The 20561-nt window shown below is 43.7% G+C and overlaps 2 protein-coding genes across 4 annotated transcripts in view; one reads left to right on the top strand and one right to left on the bottom strand.

The window, feature by feature from the left end:
- Positions 1-660: 660 nt before the first annotated feature.
- HSBP1L1 (heat shock factor binding protein 1 like 1) lies at positions 661-3073 on the bottom strand. Its single transcript, XM_061448168.1, has 4 exons — positions 2970-3073; positions 2683-2742; positions 1683-1778; positions 661-666 (listed from the first exon to the last, which is right to left on the bottom strand). Exons 1-4 carry the CDS (start codon positions 3012-3014, stop codon positions 661-663), a joined length of 207 nt encoding a protein of 68 aa, XP_061304152.1. The 5' UTR covers positions 3015-3073.
- The window catches only part of SLC66A2 (solute carrier family 66 member 2), a 74621-nt gene continuing 57039 nt past the window's right edge, over positions 2980-20561 (top strand). For 2 of the 3 annotated variants that reach the window (XM_061449609.1, XM_061449607.1), the window contains exons 1-2: positions 15454-15574; positions 16024-16378. In XM_061449609.1, coding sequence (XP_061305593.1) covers positions 16176-16378 — 203 coding nt within the window. In that variant the 5' untranslated portion in view covers positions 15454-15574; positions 16024-16175. Of the gene's footprint in view, positions 3075-15453; positions 15575-16023; positions 16379-20561 lie in introns of those variants that run through there. The other variant, XM_061449608.1, reaches the window with a different exon arrangement.

Genomic DNA, 20561 nt, shown 5'->3' with positions numbered 1-20561 from the left:
GTTAAATAAATTAAATTGGCATAATATACATACCTGGATGATGTTATCTGCACAGGTGTGCACAGCTTTGAGTGAGCTTGTGAAAACAGCTGTACAACTAATCTGTGGAAATACTGCCGTATCTTCTAGTGCAGAACAGGCTATATGCCTTTGAAGTTTTGCAAAGACACCATTGTAGTAACATCAAATAAGGTACATTTTGTAGTGTAAAACATTTAAAGAAACGTCAAAATGGCACATGCAATGAGAAAAGTTTTGTCATAGAAGCATCTTGTTATTCTGAGAACACTTAAAAAGGCAACAAAAAATAAGGAAATTTTAATATTATAGAAATAAATGAAATACATTTTCATACATTGGAGAAGTTAGTGACTGGACAAGTTCACTATATAGGATATAGTTTTCTATCCAAAATAGTGGTTTTGCTTTCTCTGAAACTAGCTGTTCTCTATGACAGGAAATACAGCATCCCATTTAGATGAATAAACCAAGCTTTCTACAGGACAGTAGGTTTGGTGGGGTTTTTTTTAAGAGATAACTATCATGACATGATGCAAGCATGTTTTCATTAACATTTTTCATGTCTAGCAACACCCATTGTGAACTCCCCAATCCAGTGCAGTGCTGTTCTCCCTTTGTCTTTCTTGATCGCATCCCATTTCATTGCTGCAAAGAAACAGTAAGTAGGTTAGTGATTTAATCATGAATGTGATTCAGCATAAAAATAGGAAGATCTCTGTACAGTTAAATACATCTTCATGGATTGGCTTTCTGTATTTCTAAAAATTATTTCGTAACACACACAAAAAAGCATCAGAACAAACAGATGCTTAAATTACTTCAGTAAATTTACATTCTTGTCTTTGGCTGGGTAAGCAGTCTCTAAATGACAAAGAGTAACTGATGTGTCAAGTTTGAATCAGGAAAGCATGCCGCAACAGGAAGGTGACCTTACTGGCACCCACAGAACATGGAAGCAATACTGTCTTGTAAATACTAAGCACACCAGGGCATTATAAGGGAGTGAGTGGGGGTGGTATTTGCAGCAGACAGTGATATAAAATCCAGCACGCAATCCTGAACTTGTATTACGGACTATCTGGCAATACCACTGAATTTATCCTTGCTTCTTCCACCCCCCGTCTTACTGCTGCAAGAACAAACTACTGCTGTGTTTGGGGTGAATGTATTTAAGTGGTGGTCTCTGAGCAATGCTGGAAAGCTGAAGTGGGTTTAAAAGCAGAGGTACATAAATTTATACCAGTGAGAATCCTCAGTCAGCTAGGTTAGCTTACTTGAGGGCTAGGAATGGCGGGCAGGAGCGCTTTAAGCCACACACATTTTATTCCAGATGTACAGCCTCAGTTTTATATTTGGGATTAGTATGCACTACCCCATGTATATGGCACTCAGCTGGAAGAGACGCAGCAAGCTAGTTTTGCTTTTGAAAACTTGGTAGCATTCTTTGCTCTTGGCAAAAAGAAATCCAAAATACTTATAATTTTGGGTTTTGTGGGGTTTTTTGTTTTTGTTTTTTTTTTTTTAATTGCAGTATCCTTTAAAATCCAAGTAAATACAAAGTACGATTAATAAAGAGTATTTTCATGCTAGGAGCTGCCCATAGTTCAGAACTAAGTGGAAATATCTAAAACACAGTAAAAAATAAGTTTCATTACTCTTACTTTTTCATCGGTGTTTTCTATCCCAGCCTCTGTCATCAGGTCAGCAACGTGCTTCTCAAGGTCATCAATGCGCTCACCCATTTCTTCCAGTAAAATGTTAAAGATAACTTTTTATAAATCTAGAGTAAGGTGGGGTTTTTTTTTTTCTTCTGTGAGAAAAACAAGCAGCTTTCTTCCACATACTTCAGCCTCTTACATTTAATGCAAGATGAAGCATGGACAAGGTTGTATGCCCACTTCCTCTTACAACAGATAAGAGATATGCATTTATGTTCCTCTTCTTTTCAAATGCCTTCCTGTATCCCCATGAGCAAGCTGGAGTATTTTCTGTGTAAGAGATTGCTTTCTTTATGAAGAACTGTTTTAGGTGATTCCATGCAGCCAGCCTACACAGAGTATGAGTGCTGCTTGTATTCTGATTACATAAAACATTATGCTCATATTCATAAATCATGGAATGGTTTGGGTTGGAAAGGACCTTAAAGACAATCCAGTTCCAATCCACCTTCCACTAGATATTCTGATCATATAAAACATAATTATTTTCTTGCACTAAAGCAGCCACTTCCTGAGAGGTCGAGTTTCAGGAAAAATGGAAAATGTAATAAATTCTCCATTTCAGAAAGCAGAGGTGGTTTCTGCAAGTACATCTAATGAGCAAGCTCAGAGCACCTTCAGGTATGATTTTCTCCTTTTCAGGGCTCATCTTCCTGTGCTCAGGAGGTCTTTAGGGTTTACTAAGAGTAAAGGGGTAAAAACGGGCTTTGGGGGCAATTCGTCTGTCTTTACATCACAGCGCTTAGCAACATCAATTATTACGTTTTAATTTGATGGCTAGGGGGAAAAAAAAATCGCCCAGACATTAAAAGGCAAAGCTCCTCTTCACATCAGCGCGCAGGCAGAGTACCGGGCCCGGTTCAGCGGGGCAGCCGCAGCCGTAGGAGCGTGAAACCCGTCCCGTGGGGCTAAGTAACCCGGCCCGAAAGAGGATATTTCTCAGCGTTATCTTTTCAGTCAGAGCCTGGAAATTCTCCTGCAGCTGATTCAGCAGGTTTTCCGCCTGCGGGTGAAAACCAGAGAAACACAGAATGCAGGGGCCCCGGGGTGCCTGCCGCTAGATGCGTGTCCTCCCGCCCCTCTCCGCCGGCTTCCTGCCCTTCTCCGCTCGCCTGTCTGGGAGGACTCGCAGGCGAGGCGGCCCCGGTGCCGGGCAGACGCCCACGCAGGCGGAACCCCGCAGCAAACGGGGCCCCAAACCCGGCCCCCGCTCCGCGCAGCCGGGCTCACCAGCTGCGAGAGGTCTCCGGCGCCCGGCGGGTCGGCGGCCGCCATCGGCTCCGGCTCCGAGCTGCGATCCACCGTCCGCCTCCCTGGCTGCGGCGGGGCGGGCAGGTGAGTGCCCCGCCTGGAGCCGCCGGCAGGAAAGGCAGCGAGGGAAGAGGATGAACGATTAAGCCCTGTTCCTTTATTCCCAAAGAAATCGTAGTTCTACAGGGTAATAACTAAATAAGGATGTTGGGGTTTGATCTTCAGAGATCTTACGATTTCATGGGGCTGAAGTGAAGAAAAATGCTTGTCTACCAGCAAAGTTTAAGTTTGGTGTTTTGGTTTTGTTTTAAGGTTTGTTTCCTTTTTAACATGTAATTAGTTTTGCAGCACAGAGTGGTAAAAACACCGTGCGTGTTGGAAGTTCCTTGCACCAGGATGTCTGAAGAGACAAGACCGAAGGTTATCAGCATAAATTGGGCGGTGCCTCTTGCAGTCGTGCTTGCATGTAGGTCATCCCTCGCAGCTTCACAGCATAAAAGGCTCCTGGCGCATCTACTGCAGAGGTGTTTTGTTGTGTACACAGGTGTGCCAAGTGCCGCAATTGTTGCCTAATGTAAAATGGAGATGTTTTTAATGTACTGGGCTATATGGTTAGGAGAGTATTACTGTTGGGCAATAGCTTTCCTTAGCCTATTACTTTATAGATACACCAAACATGTAACAATGCTTTCATCCGCAAAGTTTCTGAGTTAGAAATGACCTCAAATACTGGAAGATTATCTCCTATAAGCCTACCACTTAGAATCCTTCTTAAAAAACTTAATTATCTTCTTTCTTGACCTTCCCCACCTCATTTGGGAAGGCATGTTAATCTCTATGGTGATATTTGGCATCAAAGCCAACTTCTGCATTGCTGCCTGGCTTCTCCTTTCTGCATCCTTATGTTCCCAGTCTTGCAGATTTTCCTCTTTATCTTTCTTACTGTAGAAAGAAAACTCAAGCAAGTTTTGTACAGCTTGAGTGCTCCAGCAGTGTTACTGCTCTAGAAAGCTTCTAGATAAAACAATTTGAACAATAATAGGCATAAGGATATGTTTTGCATTAGTATGTAGCCACATAGCTTCAATGACGTAGCTTATTTTGTTCTGTGGCATAAATAAGAAGTAACAGTTGTTGCTTCTTATCTGTTTATTCATTGCTAATCTCATTTCCCTTAGGGCTAGATAGTAAAATTGTACTATTTTTCTATTTTTACTGCTGGTAACCTGTCTGCTTGTGTCCAGATATCTCGAACAAAGTCATAGAGTCCTATTTGCAGTGAAGACCTTGCAGGGGTGAAGAAACAGCTGCAAATGTGGAGGAGCAAGCATTACATAGCCAACGAGTTTGCAAGAATTGCACTAAAACTTTGTAGCACCACATTTTATCAGTGCCTAGGTTAGGGTTCAACTGAAAACAAACATTACTTGGTAAAGGTTTTTTGTAAATAGCTCCCCTTGTTTGTGAGGCAGGTCAGGGGGGTCGGAGCAAAATAACATGGTATCCAGCCAGCCCAGCAATGGAATAAAGATAATTAAAAGAGTGAAGGAGACTGAAGTCAATATTTCACCATGCATTTCCCCCTCCAGAGCTCTGGTTCTTTTACTCTGTGGACTCCACAGCTGATTTGAATGGTCCTCCGAGTTCAAATCTTGAGCAGAATTGGGCAAATGGTCTGCAGTTGGATTTATGGAATAAAAATGAAGTGTCTGTAAACCAAAAAAACTGTAATGGAAAAGTTCCAAAGTTCAGAAAATGTAAGAATAGAAAAGAGCAAAAAGACTTTGCTTAACACTTAATTCATTTAAAATAGAACCAGTGCTCTCTGCTGCCATCCTATTTCCCCCTCCTCAGAGGGCTCTGTTTTTCAGTGTTGAGCTGTTACCTGCATTTCCAGGGTCTGAAATCTGGGAAGGTGCACCATATTTTAAAAGCATTAATCCATGTTAGGCATGCATCCACGCACTAAGGAAAGCCAACAAAGAAAGCTTTTGTTGTTGTTTCAAAAGCAGAGGTTTACCTGAGAACCAGTAAACAACCAGTCTTACTGGTGCTCATGAAAGTATTTACTGCAAAAAGTAAGGAATACTTCATTTACTAAAAAGGTACCAAGGAGTTCATGTTGGCAATTAATACCAAAACAGGTCTTGGGGAACAAAAGCAAAGATTTGACAATATAAATTAATTTTCCATGGCAAAACATGGCCGATGCTAGTTTCTTCCAGTAAAAAGCCTAGACTTTAGAAACGTTCAATTTACATATGTCCTCTTGTTATGAAGCACATGAAGTAAAAATAAGAAGTAGGGTGACCTAGAGGCTGGGGAGCCATCTGTTTCCATCCTGTTTCACAATCATGGGACTGTGCTGTAAAATCTTTACATTGTGCTTTTATGCTGAAATGATACCCAAAGTGTGTTTCTCTTGCTCTTTCCTAGGGAAATTCCAGTCCCTCCAATGCTGGAAGGAGGACAGGAAGTAAAAGTATGTTTAAATATTTATAGTCCTAAGCTCCAAGTTCAATGACACTACTATCCAATGCCATGCTGTAAAAGCCTGCGGTGTGGAGTGGTAAAAGAATTGGTTTGCAGAAATGCATTGCTCTTACTGTTTGGATGTTACATAAAGTCTCTTCCCTCTTCTCTTTGCTGACAAGTAAGATTTTATAAAGCAGGGGACAGGAATCCTTTTGTCATGTACTCCAAGCTCTGGCCTGCTTTGGAATGGATGTGAGGACACAGAGAGGACATCGGCGGGGGGGGGAAGAAACACCCTAATATTACATGTGTGGCAGGAAAGGAAACAGGAAATACAGTCATGGAAGGAGACAAGAAGGCAAGTATTCCTGGGCCATGTCAATTGTAGAAGGTTTCTCTAAAGAAAAAAAGGGCTAAGTACAAGCTTGTTCTTGCACCACAGGCATGGTATTTCTGCTACCAGATTGTAGGGTTGGGTCTTTGAGTCATGCTGTGCTTGGTCTTTCCCTCTCTCTTAAGAAGCTTCTCCTGTGTCACTTTGCAGTCATTGTTCAGAGGGACACAATGTGCAGAAAAAGCCTCTGGCTTTGCCAAGTCATCAGCTTTTATATGCTGGAATCCCAAATGGTGCTGATGGCTCTTGCAAGCAAACTATGAACATTTACCTGTTTCTCTTGACTCAGCATAGTGTAGTTCACTGAAAGCTTGTTCCACTGGAATACTCACTGGTGAAGACATCGTTTTTCTTTCATCTGGTAACATCAGTAGAAGTAACAAGTTGCTGTTACTTAAGAGGTTAGAAAGATGTGGTGAAAGGAATGCAAATGCTTCAGGCATGGGGAAAGGGCGTTCGGGTCAATGGTGCCTGAACACCCTAGTGCTTCTTTGAAAGACAAGTCATTTGAGGTGAATATTAAAAGCTTGGGTGTTTGTGCATGGTTCAGATTTCAGGCTCTGTATCTTTGAAGAGAAAAGGGTAATTCCAGCGGTCAGGAAACCTGATCCCTGATCAAGGTGCTCTGCGTTCAGTGAATGAGCTGCTTTCTGGGACTGTTGCTCACCAATTCTCATATTATGAAACTTGTTCTGTCAGCCTCTTTCTGCAAGTTTCTCCATAAATAAAACTGACAGGGTTAAGGATATTCCTTATCAGAAGTTCCTTGGGTGTACCACGGATATCATGTTATCACTAAGTACCTGTAACAGAAAACAGGGTATAGTTTTCCCTTTAGTGTTCTGCATTGAGGATAAAATGTAGGAGGAGCAGAACGGCTTTGACTACAAAGGGTGGTGTGATGGCTTCCTTTTGCTCTCTGAAGAGTTGTGTGTAAATTGTGGCTGTGTGAAATCACCTCTCTACCTGCTGTTGATGGAATTATTATATGGCAATCCAGAAATCTGTTTCCCAGGCATGGCTGGTAAGAGGTGCTACTTCCCATGCTGCTTTCTGCCCCAGCCTTGCTCCTTACAGCCTTTGGGCAATGGAGTTGGAGGAGTTCCCCTCCTAAAGGGCTACAGGAGGGAGCTGGAGGTGTGTGTCACCAGTGGAAAAGGGAACAGGGTCTGTTTCTCCATCCTTGTAGCTCACTGGTGGCATGCCTGACACTGGATCTAGAGGCTGCATTCAAATCACCCTGCAGTCTTACTCTTTATGCTCAGTGCCATATGTGCACAGTGGAGCTTTCTTGAAGAAATCACAGCGTGTAAGAGGCAAGGCTCTGCCTGCCTCTCCTGTGAGGGCAAGACAGGGCAGCACAAGGACAGTGATCCAACCCCGTGTGTTTAGGTCCTACAGCTTTGTGTTGCTCTCTTCCAGGTGCCTCATTGTCCAGAGCAGAATGTGTTTTGTACAGAGAGATTAAATGTGGCTTGTGGCAGGGCGTGTGATGGAGAGAGTGATTTTCTACAAAATTTGGTGAAAGAGCCTGTGCTAGAAGCTGGGCAAAGGAGTTCTTCCTTTGAAGATGCATGTTTTGCTTTTCAGAAGCTGTAAAGAACCGTGGCGAAAGTTTTCTGTGAGCAAACTGCACTATGTTCATGCTTCAGAGATAATTTATCCCAGAGAAGACAAGCAGAGTGTTTCAGGTACATTTTAAATTCACTTTGAATTACCAACTTACCACTTACTGTGGTTGCAGGAAACATGGGTGGATTTGGGCAAATACGGGAAACAACTCTTGGGAACGTCACGTGTAGGATAAACAATATATACCCTTAATAGCAAGGTCTGAATCAGTGAGCAATGACACTAATACAAACCCCAAGGATGTGGAAATCTGATTCTTCAGCTATTTTTGTTGGGAGAAAAATCTTGTGCTTTTTTGTCTGAAACAGAGATCCTTTGCAAATACGCTTTTAAGACTGAAACCTTTGCTGACAGTGGTCTGCCTGATTCAGTTGCTTTCTTCTGCGAGACATTTGTGGCAGAGGGTGGGTGCTGAGAGTATGACAGGTATTCTATGCAGCTTGGCTGCTGTAGGAGGCCCTCCCACCCCTACTCTGTTTAGTACTAAATGTGGTGTTTGCCAGCAGGAGTCTTGTGGGTGCATATTCCAAGTGTGCCTGGCAAAAGGCATTTGAAATGACAAGGACATAGAGGGACTGGAGAGTGCCAAGGGATGCTGCCAGCAATAAGCTGGCACAAGTGTCACCTGGGCAGAAGAGCAGTGGAGATTTGGGCCTCCACAGGCAGAGGAAGGGCTTCAGTGACAAGGGCTAGTGGGACTCCAGATCAGAAGGGGATGTGTTTAAAGCACTTTTGGTGCTTGCTCAAGTGGCTCAGAGGACATGTGAGTATGTTCAGCTCTTCTCTGGGATCAATGTTCCATTAGTCAAAAAGGACCTGTAACTGCAGCTCCTTAGGGTTTCAGAAAAATCAGACTGCAATGTTTGTGTCTGTCTCATCTAGATTACTATCTTGGACTCGAGTGTTACTCATGCAATAAAGTTGGGCTTTGTTTCCCCTTCCCTCCCCTTTGGCTCCTGGTAAGGGCAGCGTAAATTTGTTTTTGTTCCGTTCTGATGCATAGAAGTTGTTCTTAAGGGTACCACAGATGCTGAGCTTAACAGAAGCAAACCAGTGTGTAAATGTCACCTGACACACTTTGGCCTTATCCTGGAACAGAGAAAGAAAGACTAGTTTGGGTGCTGTAAGGCTGCTGACCTCAGATCACATGGTAGTATTCTGAATCATGCTGAAGCTATAGTTTCTTTGTCATTTTTGTTTTCTCTGCTTCCAAGCCACCCCACAGCTTCATCAAGAGGGAGACAAAATGAATCAGGAAGGCTAGGGATAGTTCTGGTGAGACTTAAGACGTTGCACTTGCACCCTCACTTGTGCTTCAGAGATAAAGCCAGTTTAAAGATTTCCCAAATTACATTTCCCCTCCCTGTGCTGGGTCTGGCCGTGATGGAGTTAACTCTCTCCATAGCAGCCTGTATGGTGCTGTGTTTGATTTGTGACATGATGGTGCACCAGTGTTCGAGCTATCGCTGAACAGTGTTTGCACAGCATCAAGGCCAGCTCTGTTTCTCAAAACAGAGAAGCAAATAGGCTAAGAATGGGCAAGGGGGTGAGAGGGGAAACAGCCAGGATAACTGACCCCAACTAACCAAAGGGACATGCCAGACCATGCTACATCACACTTAGCAATAAAAATGGGCTGCAGGGTAGTGTAGTTTCTTCCAAAATAGCTGTTGCTTGGAGATTGGCTCTGCATTGGTCTGCTGGTAGGAGGTGGTGAGTGATTGCCTTTGCCTCACTCATTTGTGTTGTGTTTCTTCCCTTATTAACCTGACTTTATCTCAACCCAAGAGTTTGGGTTTTTTCCCTGTTTCACCCTCCTGATTCTCTCCCTCAATACTGCTGGGGGGGATGTGAGTGAGTGACTAGGTGAGGGCTTCAGTGTTGTTTGGGGTCAGCCTAAGACAGTCCCTCTTTTTCATCTTACTTCCCAGTATCAGCAGCTTCTTGCTGAATGCAGTGATCCTGTAATTAGTGAATATGTTGACCCAGGGAGGAGTGAAGTGTGGGAGAGAGGAAGATACCTGGACATAGCCTTGGGCAACATGGTCTATGGTGAGGCATCCCTGCCCATGGCAGGGGAGTTGGAACTAGATGATCTTAAGGTTGTTTCCAACCCTAACCGTTCTATGATTCTATGGTGCAGGTATACTTAACAGCCTTTTTAATAAAATAAAATAAAAAGAATGTAGATGGTGAGTAAACCTTATGCCACAATGATGGGCATCATGCATTGGTTCAGCACTGGATAGAACCTGAATGAATTTTCCCATGGCACACTGTGCAGATCCCATCTCTGGAGATGTTTCTCATTTCTGGTCCTTCGAACTAATATATATTTTCTTATGAGAAAACAGCTCCTTAAGGTTGTTGACAGGAGAACTTTTGCCTGCAATGTTAGACATGGGCAGGGATGTGCAGATGGCTGGTGCTGAGCATCAGCTGCCTGCAGGCTCCTCTGCTGGAACCAGCTTGCTGAGGTGACCCTGCGGCAATGCAATATGGCATATGAAGAGCATATGGGAGATAAACAGTTGTAGTCAGCTGGACCTGTTTGACAGAAGAACAGGGTGTTGGTTAAGCAGTTCCAGTTCAACTTCTTGTCTTGTGTGATAATGTCGTTATTTATTTCTCCACTCACCTGAACCTTGTTTGTTTTTCAAAGCTGTAATGAAGAATGGTTCACGTATCTCTGCCAGCTCTCAGGTTTTGTGCTTCACTGTCATGTTTCATTTGGGACTTTTTCTTCATTTGTCTTTGGAGATGGTAGCAGCCTAGGTACAGAAAGCAGTCTAAGCAGCTCAGCCTGCATGATCCTGGTTCCCAGTCCCTGGTGCAGAGCTAAGAGATAAGCTTGGAGACTGGGCACGTTTGTCAGAGGTCCCCCTTGGAAGTGGAGAGGGAGTTCCATTGCATGCTCCATACTCACTGCTCTGTTTATTAAGACCAGTGCTGAAGATAAACTGGTGAAGATTGTAGAATCAACTATGTGCGATAGAACAATATGGTGTATCAAAGACGGACTCCAGTTCTGGTGAAATTTGAAGACCTTTATTTCTTGTCCCATCCCTTTTATAGTCTACTAAGTGCTAAGCAGTAACTTTCCACTCTTTTACTCCCTTATCATCCCGATTTAGCAAAACTACTAAGGGTTACAAATATTCACATTGTTTGGTCTGTCTTTGAGATGCACATCCTGCTTTATCTTGCAAACTGCCTGCTTTGTTTTGCTAACCGATCTTTACCCTTCATTGTTCTCTTTACAGTTCCCAAGGCTTAGGCCCGATCAGGGCATTAATACCTGGTGTTTTCTTCACCAAGGCTTAAGAGGGACCAAGGCGATAACACCTGGATCCATTTTCTATCCCGTCACCCACAGAACAATACCTCCTGAGCTTGATTTTGTCCATTAGTTGCAAAGACAGGGGCTCACCAGTGTAGTAGGGTTGCTTTAGAAAATCAAAAGTGGAGAGAAGAGGATGATGATTTAGTGATAATACATCTTGGTAGGAATAGCCAATTTCAAGGTACTTAAGACCCATTTACTTTTTCCATGAGCAGCATGGTGAAGACTTCTTTTTGATTTTACTAGGTTTGTAGTTGTACAGTGAGATATAATGTGATATTTGAAGGGAATTTGGCTACTTAGGAATTCACATGATCCTTATGACAACATTTATGATACAATGCGTTCAAGGAGTGACTTAAAGGTTATCTGAAATGTCTTTAGCCTACATCTTGCAGGGAATTCTTCCTATGCTTGCTTCAGTGCAACAGAATTTCTGGTATATAGAATATAAAATAATTTTAATACTCATCTTTCAAAATCAATTGACAGGACAACAGACTGGTTAGAAGACATTCAGCAATCTCCTATTTTTGCTACAAGTGAAGTACCAACAGCCCTCCTCCTGCTGCAAAGAGGCAGCTAAGGCTTCAGTGTTAAAACTTGGGTGGTTGATTCCTGTGTCCTGTTTAACCTAGTGTTCTTCTACTAGGAATATGGCCTCTGCTTGCTCTTCTAATTCAGTGGACTTAACTGCAAAACAAAACCTTATATATATATTTATATATATATACATTAAATATTTATATACATAAAATGCATTTGTAAACATGCCATATCCGCTCACCCCTTTCAGCTTGCTTAAATTGTATACAAAGATAACATAGGAACATTTCTTAACTGGTATTATCTTACCAGATTTCTTAATACATCAAAGTTCTTGGAGGTTTAAGGACTATGCTGTCACCAAAATGTTAACTGCTAGGACCTAGTTTGGAACTATGTGGCTAGAGCTGCTCACATACTCCATTTCAGTTCTCTTACAGCAGCTGTCATGAAAAGATCAATATTAGTCTTCAAAGACCTGGTGTGAAACGTACCATCTGCTTCTGTTTTCTGAACAGGTAGTTAAATTATACCAAATTGTTGCAAATGAAGTCATGCGCTTCACTCATAAGAGAGAAGCATCAATGTACTTTATTGATATAAACCAGTGAGTTAACAAAGTTAAATGGTGAGTGTGGTTTCACAAGATTCAGTGGCAAGGTACACTTGATTATTTACTGAATAGAGGACAGGGTCACACAAAACTGTCAGGGAGGCTCTTGCATTGGGTCATGAAGGTCAGAAAAGACTCCTTTGCTTTCTAAACTCCTCAGAGAGGAGTCTAAGTGCACCTACTTCCAGACTTACTCTCAGGTTTATATCTGAAGGGTATATATGTGCAATCAACCCTTTGTATCACTTAGCTATGATTTCAAAGTTTAGCATGCTGTTAATCACTTACCAAGAATCTGTTGAGCCAAGGAACCTCTCAACCTTGAGGAGTAACCTTGAGATGTGTCCCTACTCCAGGGGAGATCCTGGCGTGGAGCCCACTGCTGTGCAGGAGAGCTCCACAGGCCCTTGTCTGTCCACTATTTATAAAGTATGATGTTTGACTTACAGCCATATCTGCATACCAGCAAGACCTCTGGTCACCATTCCAGGCAGTCCTTGGCTACCATGTTGCTGTCCGTCCCCAAGTCCAGAGTAAGCTGGATGCAGCCATCACAAGCTGCACTGGTGGTTATGGCTTGTGAGGAGGCACACCATGACACAAATGGAGATTTTTGGTTTTTTTTGTAAAGGGGAATTTTGCCAGTCCATGTGGAAAAATAAATGCACCTGTTCATTTTCTCACTCGGAACCAAAGGATTACTGTCTGGCAGTGAAGCAGTACTGCTTCTATGGTAGGTCTGATTTTGCACCGAGGAAGTGGTCCTTCTGAGCTCCCTCTCAGTTACTAAGTACATTGAAAATTAGTTTGATGTCAAGCTTCACAAGGCGAAGCATTCTTATCTGGCTGCACTCAGACCTGCAGAAGTTTTCCTGCATGAGTCAAGACTCTGTTCAGCCACCTGTTACAGCTTAAACTTTAGATAAATTTTCTCCAGGGGACCCTCCTACTAGAGTTTTGCTGGGTCTGTTACAGTTGGATATTCTGTGTGCTTGGTTATATATTCTGCTGAAATCAGTGAACACTTTAGGATGTCATCGATGCCAAAGAAATTGGCCCCGGGCTGCTTAGAGTATTCTGAGACCCAAAAGGTCCCTCCCTAATGCTGACACAAGCTTTTGTGCAGTTGCTCAGCTGGAGGAGTTCAAGCCAACCTGTCATTCCTCCCCCACCAAGTGTCTGGTATCACTAGTCAGTTTATCTTACATCAATGGACATTTTTCACTGACTAAAGCTGAACTACATTCACACAGTAACGTGCTGCGCTGCTGTAGTTCAGCATCTTTACCCTCACAATTTCAAGTCAGAGTGAACAACCCAATGAAAGGCAGTTGTCTGTTTCCAGCTGAGTACTTTAGAATCTTAATATTGTATGAAAATTGTTATCACATAGACTTAGAAGTATCCTGGAATTATTCTGGAAGCTAACCTGGAGAACTGGTGTCAGCCTGGGCAGTTTCTTCTATGTAGGTAGCCATTACTTTAAAATCTCTATTTTCTCAAGATGATTTCTCAATGTTTTCTCAAAACATTTAGATTTACAGGAACGAAAGTTGGCTTCCTAATCGGCGGTACACTTATTTTCAGCCTGAGGCTTGTTTAGACCTATGTGTTTAAAGAAAAATAATGTGGCAAGAGCTCTCAAGAAGTTTTGGATAAGAAGTTGACATAACTATGTGATTATAACAATGCACAAGTGATATCTGGAATATGAGCCATTAAATAATAAAATGTTTTAAATGATGCAGTTTATACATACTTTGATTGTTATACTCTCTCTAAATGAGCCAGATGCTCTGAAATCAAGAACTTCAGGCTCCTCAGCCAAAAATCAGAATTAAAGACTTCCACTGTGTATTTTTAACAAACCTTCAGGTCTGTGAAACAAAGTGGAGCTACTGCTTCCCTGTGGGAAAGATGAGTCCTAATGTTATCAATGGCCACCTCATTGGTGTAGGAGGGTGTTTTGGATATTTGTGTGATAGTACCCCAAAATTGGTCTTTGAAAAATACACTCTGCAGTAATGTGCAGGTTCTTCTGCTGCATGTACACAATAAAAACTTGCCAGGTGGCAGAAATGATTGCGGCTGAGTGAGATGCTGCTATGCAGAAGTAAAAGGCTTTGGAAGCCCTGAAACAAATACTGATTTCTGTTTTTAATTCAGCTCCTTTCCATTCAAGACTCAAAACAAATGTTTACAGTTGCTGATATGCCACACAAAATAATACACCATTCAGTTGCAGGAAACCCCACCTCATTTCTCACCTGTTGCATGAGCAGCAGGAGCATATACACATACATCAAAGTGTTACAGGGAGTCCAAAGAACAATATTTGAAGACTGTTGTGCAGCCACTTGTAAGGTTGAACAGATGAACTATCTAGTGTCATTGAAGCTTGCCACCACCTCAAGCAGCCCTTTGAGGATGCAGCATCCATGCTGTCTACTTCTTTGTCGTATCTGTGATGCAGCACTTAAACTTCTGCTCAAGCAGAGCCTAAAGGAGGGCTGCAGGGATGCTCCTCGGGCTGGAGCACCTCCATATGGGACAGGCTGAGAGAGCTGGGAGAAGCTCTGGGGAGACCTCAGAGCAGCTTCCAGCGCCTAAAGGGGCCAACAGGAAAGCTGGAGAGGGACTTTTGACAGGGGCAGGTAGGGACAGGACAAGGGAGAATGGCTTTAAACTGACAGAGGGGAGATTGAGATGAGGTCTGAGGAAGAAGTTCTTCCCTGTGAGGGTGGTGAGGCCCTGGTACAGGTTGCCCAGAGAAGCCGTGCCTGCCCCATCCCTGGCAGTGTTCAAGACCAGACTGGACGGCGGCTTGGAGCAACCCAGTCTGGTGGAAGGTGTCCCTGCCCATGGCAGGGGGTTGGAACTGGATGAGCTTTAAGGTCCCTTCCAACACAAACCACTCTGTGATACTCTGCAGGCCCAGTGCCAACAGCAGTAAAGACTTGCTGATCAGTTTGGGTGGAAAATGCGAGATTTCCCGCCCCCTGCCACCCTTATCTGTACCATTGCAGGGAAATAACCCCTCTCTGTTCAGGAAGATGTGTCAATTGCAGCTGTTGGATACAGTTAAGGAGCGGCTGCAATTTTGAGAGCCACTGAGAAGTGATTTCCATGAGGCGTGACAGAGTTTCCCGTAACTTTCAAGCAAAAGGAACAAGTCAGAGACAGGGGAGCGAGGTCTGGGACAGCGTTTAAGAACAGGGTGCGGAAGGAAGGCTCCCCAGGTACGTCCTCCGCCATCCCGGGGCAACCGGCTCGCTGTCCGGTGCGTGCCCGCGACAGACGCACCGGTGACGGCGGCCGAGCAGTCATGGCCCGGGTAGCGGCGGCGGGGCCGGCACCGTGCCCGGTCACCAGGGCTCCGCTAGCCCCACATCCCGCGCCCGCAGCCACCGGCAGCGTCGCGCGCGCGCGCCGAATCGACGGGGCGGCCCCGTCACTCATTGGCGGATGGCATGGCTGGTCATTGTGGCGTCACGGACCGCCCGGGGCCCGCCGCCGCCGGTCCGTCGGCCCTAGTTGAGGACCGGTGGTGGGCGGAGGGGGCATGGCGGTGGCCGGAGCAGGTGGGGAGGCGGGCGCGGCAGTGCCGAGCGAGTGGGCGGGCGTGTGCGTTCGAGTGGCTCCGGTTGAGCGGGGCGCGGCGGGGAGCCCCCGGCGGGCGGGTGAGGGAGGCCCCCTCAGAGAAACGCCTGGCAGCCGGTTAGGGGCGGGCGTGTGTGCGCGTCGGCGGACGGGGCGTGTGTCCGTGCCCACCTCAACCCGGCCGTTGGCGGAGGTCGCCTCAGCGGCGGGGGCGGCTGTCGCGCCCGAGCCGTAGCAGAGCCGGGGTTCCCCTGTGGGGAGCTCGGGTGAGGGCGGGAGCGTCTCGGCAGGTTGGGCGACAGAGCAGAGGTGTCCCCGGCCCGCCCGTGGCAGGGCGGTGGTCGGGGTGCGGTAGTGCCGTGCTGTTGGCGGGGAGCGGCTGGAGCAGCCCCGCGGTCGAGCCAGGCTCACGCCCCGTTCCTTTCCCCAGGTGCCGGCCCTGCGAGAGAGGGCGCAGACATGGTGCCGCATCCCGCCCGGGAGCCCGCCCGTGGCTAAAGCCGACCTCCGCCGGAGAACTGCAGCGGGAGGCGAGCCTTCAGCGTGACACCACCCGGGGCAGCCTCCCCGCTTCCTCCCGCCATGGAGGCGGGTGGCTTGGAGTGGCTGCTGGTCCCAATGCAGCAGCTGGTGTCGTGGGGTGCTGCGGGGGCCATGGTGTTCGGCGGCGTGGTGCCCTACATTCCCCAGTACAGAGACATCCGCCGGACACAGAACGTTGAGGGTTTCTCCACCTACGTCTGCCTAGTGCTACTGGTCGCAAACATTTTGCGGATACTTTTTTGGTAAGTTGGTTTTGTGTGTGTCTGTCTGTTGGTCCTAAAGGTTCTTGCTTGCTAGTTACAATGCTTTGAATTGCAGTATTTGGGGAAATTATGTGGTTTACGTGCTTTGACAGCGCTCTTGAAGATCAAAATACTGTCTGTCCATACATAAGTGGATGAATCTGTGTTGGATAAAATAACCTGGTCTTAAGAGTCCTGTCTGTTACCCTTGCCAGATTTGATTATTAGTGCTTTGATTGCAAGATGTAACTTTTTAATTTGTTGATAAAGAAGATTATTCTTAATCAGTTTTTTTTTTTTTTTCCTTGCTGACTGTATTTGATATTTCCTTTGCCTTTCCTGCTCTCTTCTCAGAATGAGGACCCTGGTCCTGCACATTTGTTGTAGCATCTAGTTGGTATTAACGTCACTGTGATATTTGCCATATGTCCTTGCATTTTCCCTGATGCCACCTGGCTTCAGAGGGGGTTCACTTCTAAATCTCCTTGCGTAACTACAAAAGGAAATATCCATTATTTGATAAGCAGGCAAAAAGTGGGCTATCTTTCAGAGTAATCCTTTTTGTTTTTAAAACCATTTTCAATATTTAAAAGCAAGTTTGCTTCCGTATTTAGGTCTTGTGCTGCTGGGCAAAGAAAATATTATTGGGGGCATGACTTCCATGAATTAATTTTATTAACTTATATTCCTTATTACTTCTCATAGTATAGATGCTACAACACTGGGAATGTACTTGAAAAAAGAGATAAAATGGTCTGGGAAATTACTGCAACTAAGGACAGTTACTCTAAGACTTTTTTGACTACAAAATACTGTGTTGTAGTCCACAGAGAACTGATAGGTACAGGCTATGTCATTTTGTTGGTTTCCACTTTCTTTTTAAAGCTCCTCTGATTCCTTAAGTATAAGTTGCTTCCTGGATTCTTCTGCAGCAAAATGTAACATATAAGTCCTGTGCTGGAGGGGAGAGAACAGGGGATCTCCACCACTGGCAGTCAAACTGAGGAGTCATAGCTAGATCAGAGCTCCTTGTTGTATTGAATTTATGTTTTCCTGGGGAGAAGTGTATGAAGCAGCTGTTGGAGAAAGCAGAGAGCAGAAGGGAAGTAGGGGAACTGGCCTGGGGAGGAGAAGCAAAAAGCCCGACTTAACAATTTGAGGAACAGATATTGTCTATTTTCTGTTTCACTGGAGGTAGTTGAAATATACAAATGATTTGTATCTGAACAGAGCTGCTGATGGTTTCTAGGTAACCCGGGCGACTACATCTCCGAAATGAGGATTGGACTGTTGAAGAACTGAAAGGTCTTTAATTTGAATTAACTTTAAGTGTATGTAATTAAGAGATGAGCAAAAGAATAAATACTATGAGTAATGAAAAGTTAAAATTTATGTTAACGTTAAAAGATTTGTCATTTTTTTTGCAATAGAACTGAGTTATATTGATAGGATTATGTGTTTTGTTTTGTTTTTTTTTTGGTGTGTTTAGTGTGAGTATTTAAGCCACATAATAGTATCACTCTCTGAGGCATACTCTCTGTAGGGTCTGGTCATCTTGGAGCTCGGTGATGGGATAGAATGGGTTGATGCAGCATGTGCACAGAGGGGTAGTGTGGAAGGTGTGCTGCTGGCTTGTGATACAGCCGTTTCAATGGTGAAATGTTGCAGGTAGGGGCCTGCAGAACTTTTATTTCTGTACTTACAATGAATTGTCTCTTTCTAGTTCTATTGAACTGGAAGATCTAAGACTTGTATAATGATAATTCAGTGTTCCTTGAGAGAGAATAGTTTGTTTCTTTACTTAAAAAGATTAGGCATCCCTATAAACACCAGTAAGTCATGAAAACATCAGCTAAGGGTGGGTGCTATCCTTGGGCGTATGGATGATTAAGGGAAAATAGCAGAGCAAGAGCCTCTGATTTCTGTGAACATGATTAGAATGCATTCATGAGCATATTGGCAGTTCAATTTTTGTGTTCGCTGTTTAATGTCACCTATGGCTGATGACATCCGGGGCACAGCACTTTAGATAATTTGACAAAAACAGCAGAATGATTTTAATTGTCTATGTAATATTCAGTGGAAGAAATTGGAAGTTTTTACTTTTAATGATTGTTTATTAAATAATATGATCCATTCTTGTGCTGGAACAGAAGAGTCCTACAGGTAATTTTGTTTGTGTACAATTTTTCTGCAGTCTGACTTCTGAAGTACCAGTTGATAACACTACTTCTCCTTTCATTTAGCAAACCAGTCCAGACCTTAATCAAAGTCTGTCATCTGAAAACTTTACTGAAATATAGCTGCTGTTTTCAATTGGTTTGTTTCTCTTCATTATCCCTGGTTATTAAGTGTATGAATTATGCCAGATTCATCCCCCCAGACTTCCCTCCACCCTGATCCAAAAATAAGTACTTAAAGTGGCAGGCTTTAAAAACTTTCATGTTCTAATAGTGTTCTTTTTCAGGCCTTAATTATTTCCTATAGCTTGGTGCTTTTTTTTTTTTTTTTTTTTGGTAATGGTTTGGTTTTGTCTTTTTTTTTTTTTTTTTTTTACTTCAGAGACATTTCTGTAATTTGTTTCTGTTGTTACTTCCAGATTTTCCATGAATCTCATAAATTCTTGTGGAATGTTAGTATTTCAGATCCATAGGCAACAGGAACAGACAGTTGCTGCCTTTTATGCCATGGTTTTCATTCCTGAGTAGTGCCAGTCTTGCTGTATCTCTGTCACTCCTAACAGACGCAGGCCTAGCTTTCCCAAATGGCCCTATTGTACTTTGTTCACCTCAGTTATGGGGGTAATTCCCTCATTTCCTATTTGTGAATTGTCAGATTCCATATGTTACTACACCTGTCCATAGTTATCTCGGGGGGGGTGGGGGGTGGTATTTTTTTATTTTAATGTCCTGTTTTGCACTGAGTGAAGTTTGACCTTTCATCTCCCCTCCAAATAGAGTATTTGCTATCTAATCTTCTTGGCATGTTTTATGTGTCAGTAATGTTGCAGCTGGTGTATTGCGCTGTGACAGTAACCAAATAAACAAGAGATCAAGGATAACAGTCCTGTTTCATTACCTGTTTTCACAAATTTTCTTCTTCCAATTAATTTGTCTGCAATGGTAAGCCATCTTTTAAAGTCAAGAGGATTCAGTGCAATGCCTCTGCTCCTTGTCTTCCACCTAATGCCTTAGTTTCAGGGTGTGCTCAAAGAACTTCTGTTTACTGGCAATGACAGTGACACGTTATCTATTAAATAATTTTTTCATGCTCCTCTGTTACACAATGTCTCAAAAGTATCATCCTTGAAGAGAGATTTCTGCTTTCGCTAATGTGTGTTTCTGTGTTCCAACAGTGAGTTATATGCCAGAATTTTGTGGAAAAGTAGTGGGAGAGCACTGGTCTGCAAGAATGGAAACTGCATATGGATAGCAATGGGCATGATTCCACTTTGCTTTGTTTATGCATACAAGACTTTTGTTTAGAAAAAAGAAAGTAGAAGCTTGACTGCAAACTTGTAGCTCAGTGTGTTGCCTGTGTGTGAAGTCTTTGGTCCTTTTAAAGAGGAGTCTGGAAAAAACCTAGTTTAAAAAGTAGACTGTGTTCACAGCATCACACAATGAGGTTTCCACTTAGCAGTGTGAAAAGTAGATTTTGTGCTATGAGTAGACTTGATATTACATTAACTTCATTTTTTAGTAATAATTTATTGTTATATTTTTATGTAACACTTCAAAGCAGCATTTATTTTGGGGTGCCAGTGTAGCTGCTTGTCATGAGTTATGGTTGGTATTATCTGATTCTTTGTCCTAGTCCTGCCCCTGTCAGTACTGCTTCTCCTGTCTGTCTTCTCCAGACCCCATAGGTCATTGTTTCTTGCTCTCCACTCATTTCAGTTTCTGGGTTGGTGAGCCTAGAGAAGGTTTGCTGTGGGTAAAGCAAAAGAGGCAGTGCAGAGCTCAACACTTTCGTAGTTCTGATACATATGAAGATGTCTGGCATGCCCTGGAAAATCTGATATAAATTGTTTCCTTTCTGCATTTTTAATAGAACACTTCGTTACCATTTTTGTTAGGCAGTGTCTTACTGTACTTGCTAGAGTCTGCTCTGATTTCTTGTTTAAGACTGGTTACTAAAATATCCAAGGGATACTTGGATACAGTCTTAATGATGAGGTGGCTTT

Source organism: Pezoporus flaviventris, unplaced genomic scaffold (genome assembly GCF_033815535.1).
Source record: "Pezoporus flaviventris isolate CSIRO_AGI_PZ_B2104156 unplaced genomic scaffold, CSIRO_AGI_Pfla_v1 ptg000007l, whole genome shotgun sequence".
Taxonomy (NCBI): Eukaryota; Metazoa; Chordata; class Aves; order Psittaciformes; family Psittacidae; genus Pezoporus; species Pezoporus flaviventris.
This window is presented reverse-complemented; position numbering and strand designations above follow the sequence as displayed.

Bases quoted from the DNA above. Each gene is read 5' to 3' on its own strand.
- HSBP1L1 (XM_061448168.1), bottom strand. From the start codon at position 3,014: ATGGCGGCCGCCGACCCGCCGGGCGCCGGAGACCTCTCGCAGCTG. The intron at 2,743-2,969 runs GTGAGCCCGGCT...TTTCACCCGCAG, and splicing joins CCGGAGACCTCTCGCAGCTG to GCGGAAAACCTGCTGAATCA. The intron at 1,779-2,682 runs CTGAGAAATATC...GTTATCTTTAAC, and splicing joins CTCTGACTGAAAAGATAACG to ATTTTACTGGAAGAAATGGG.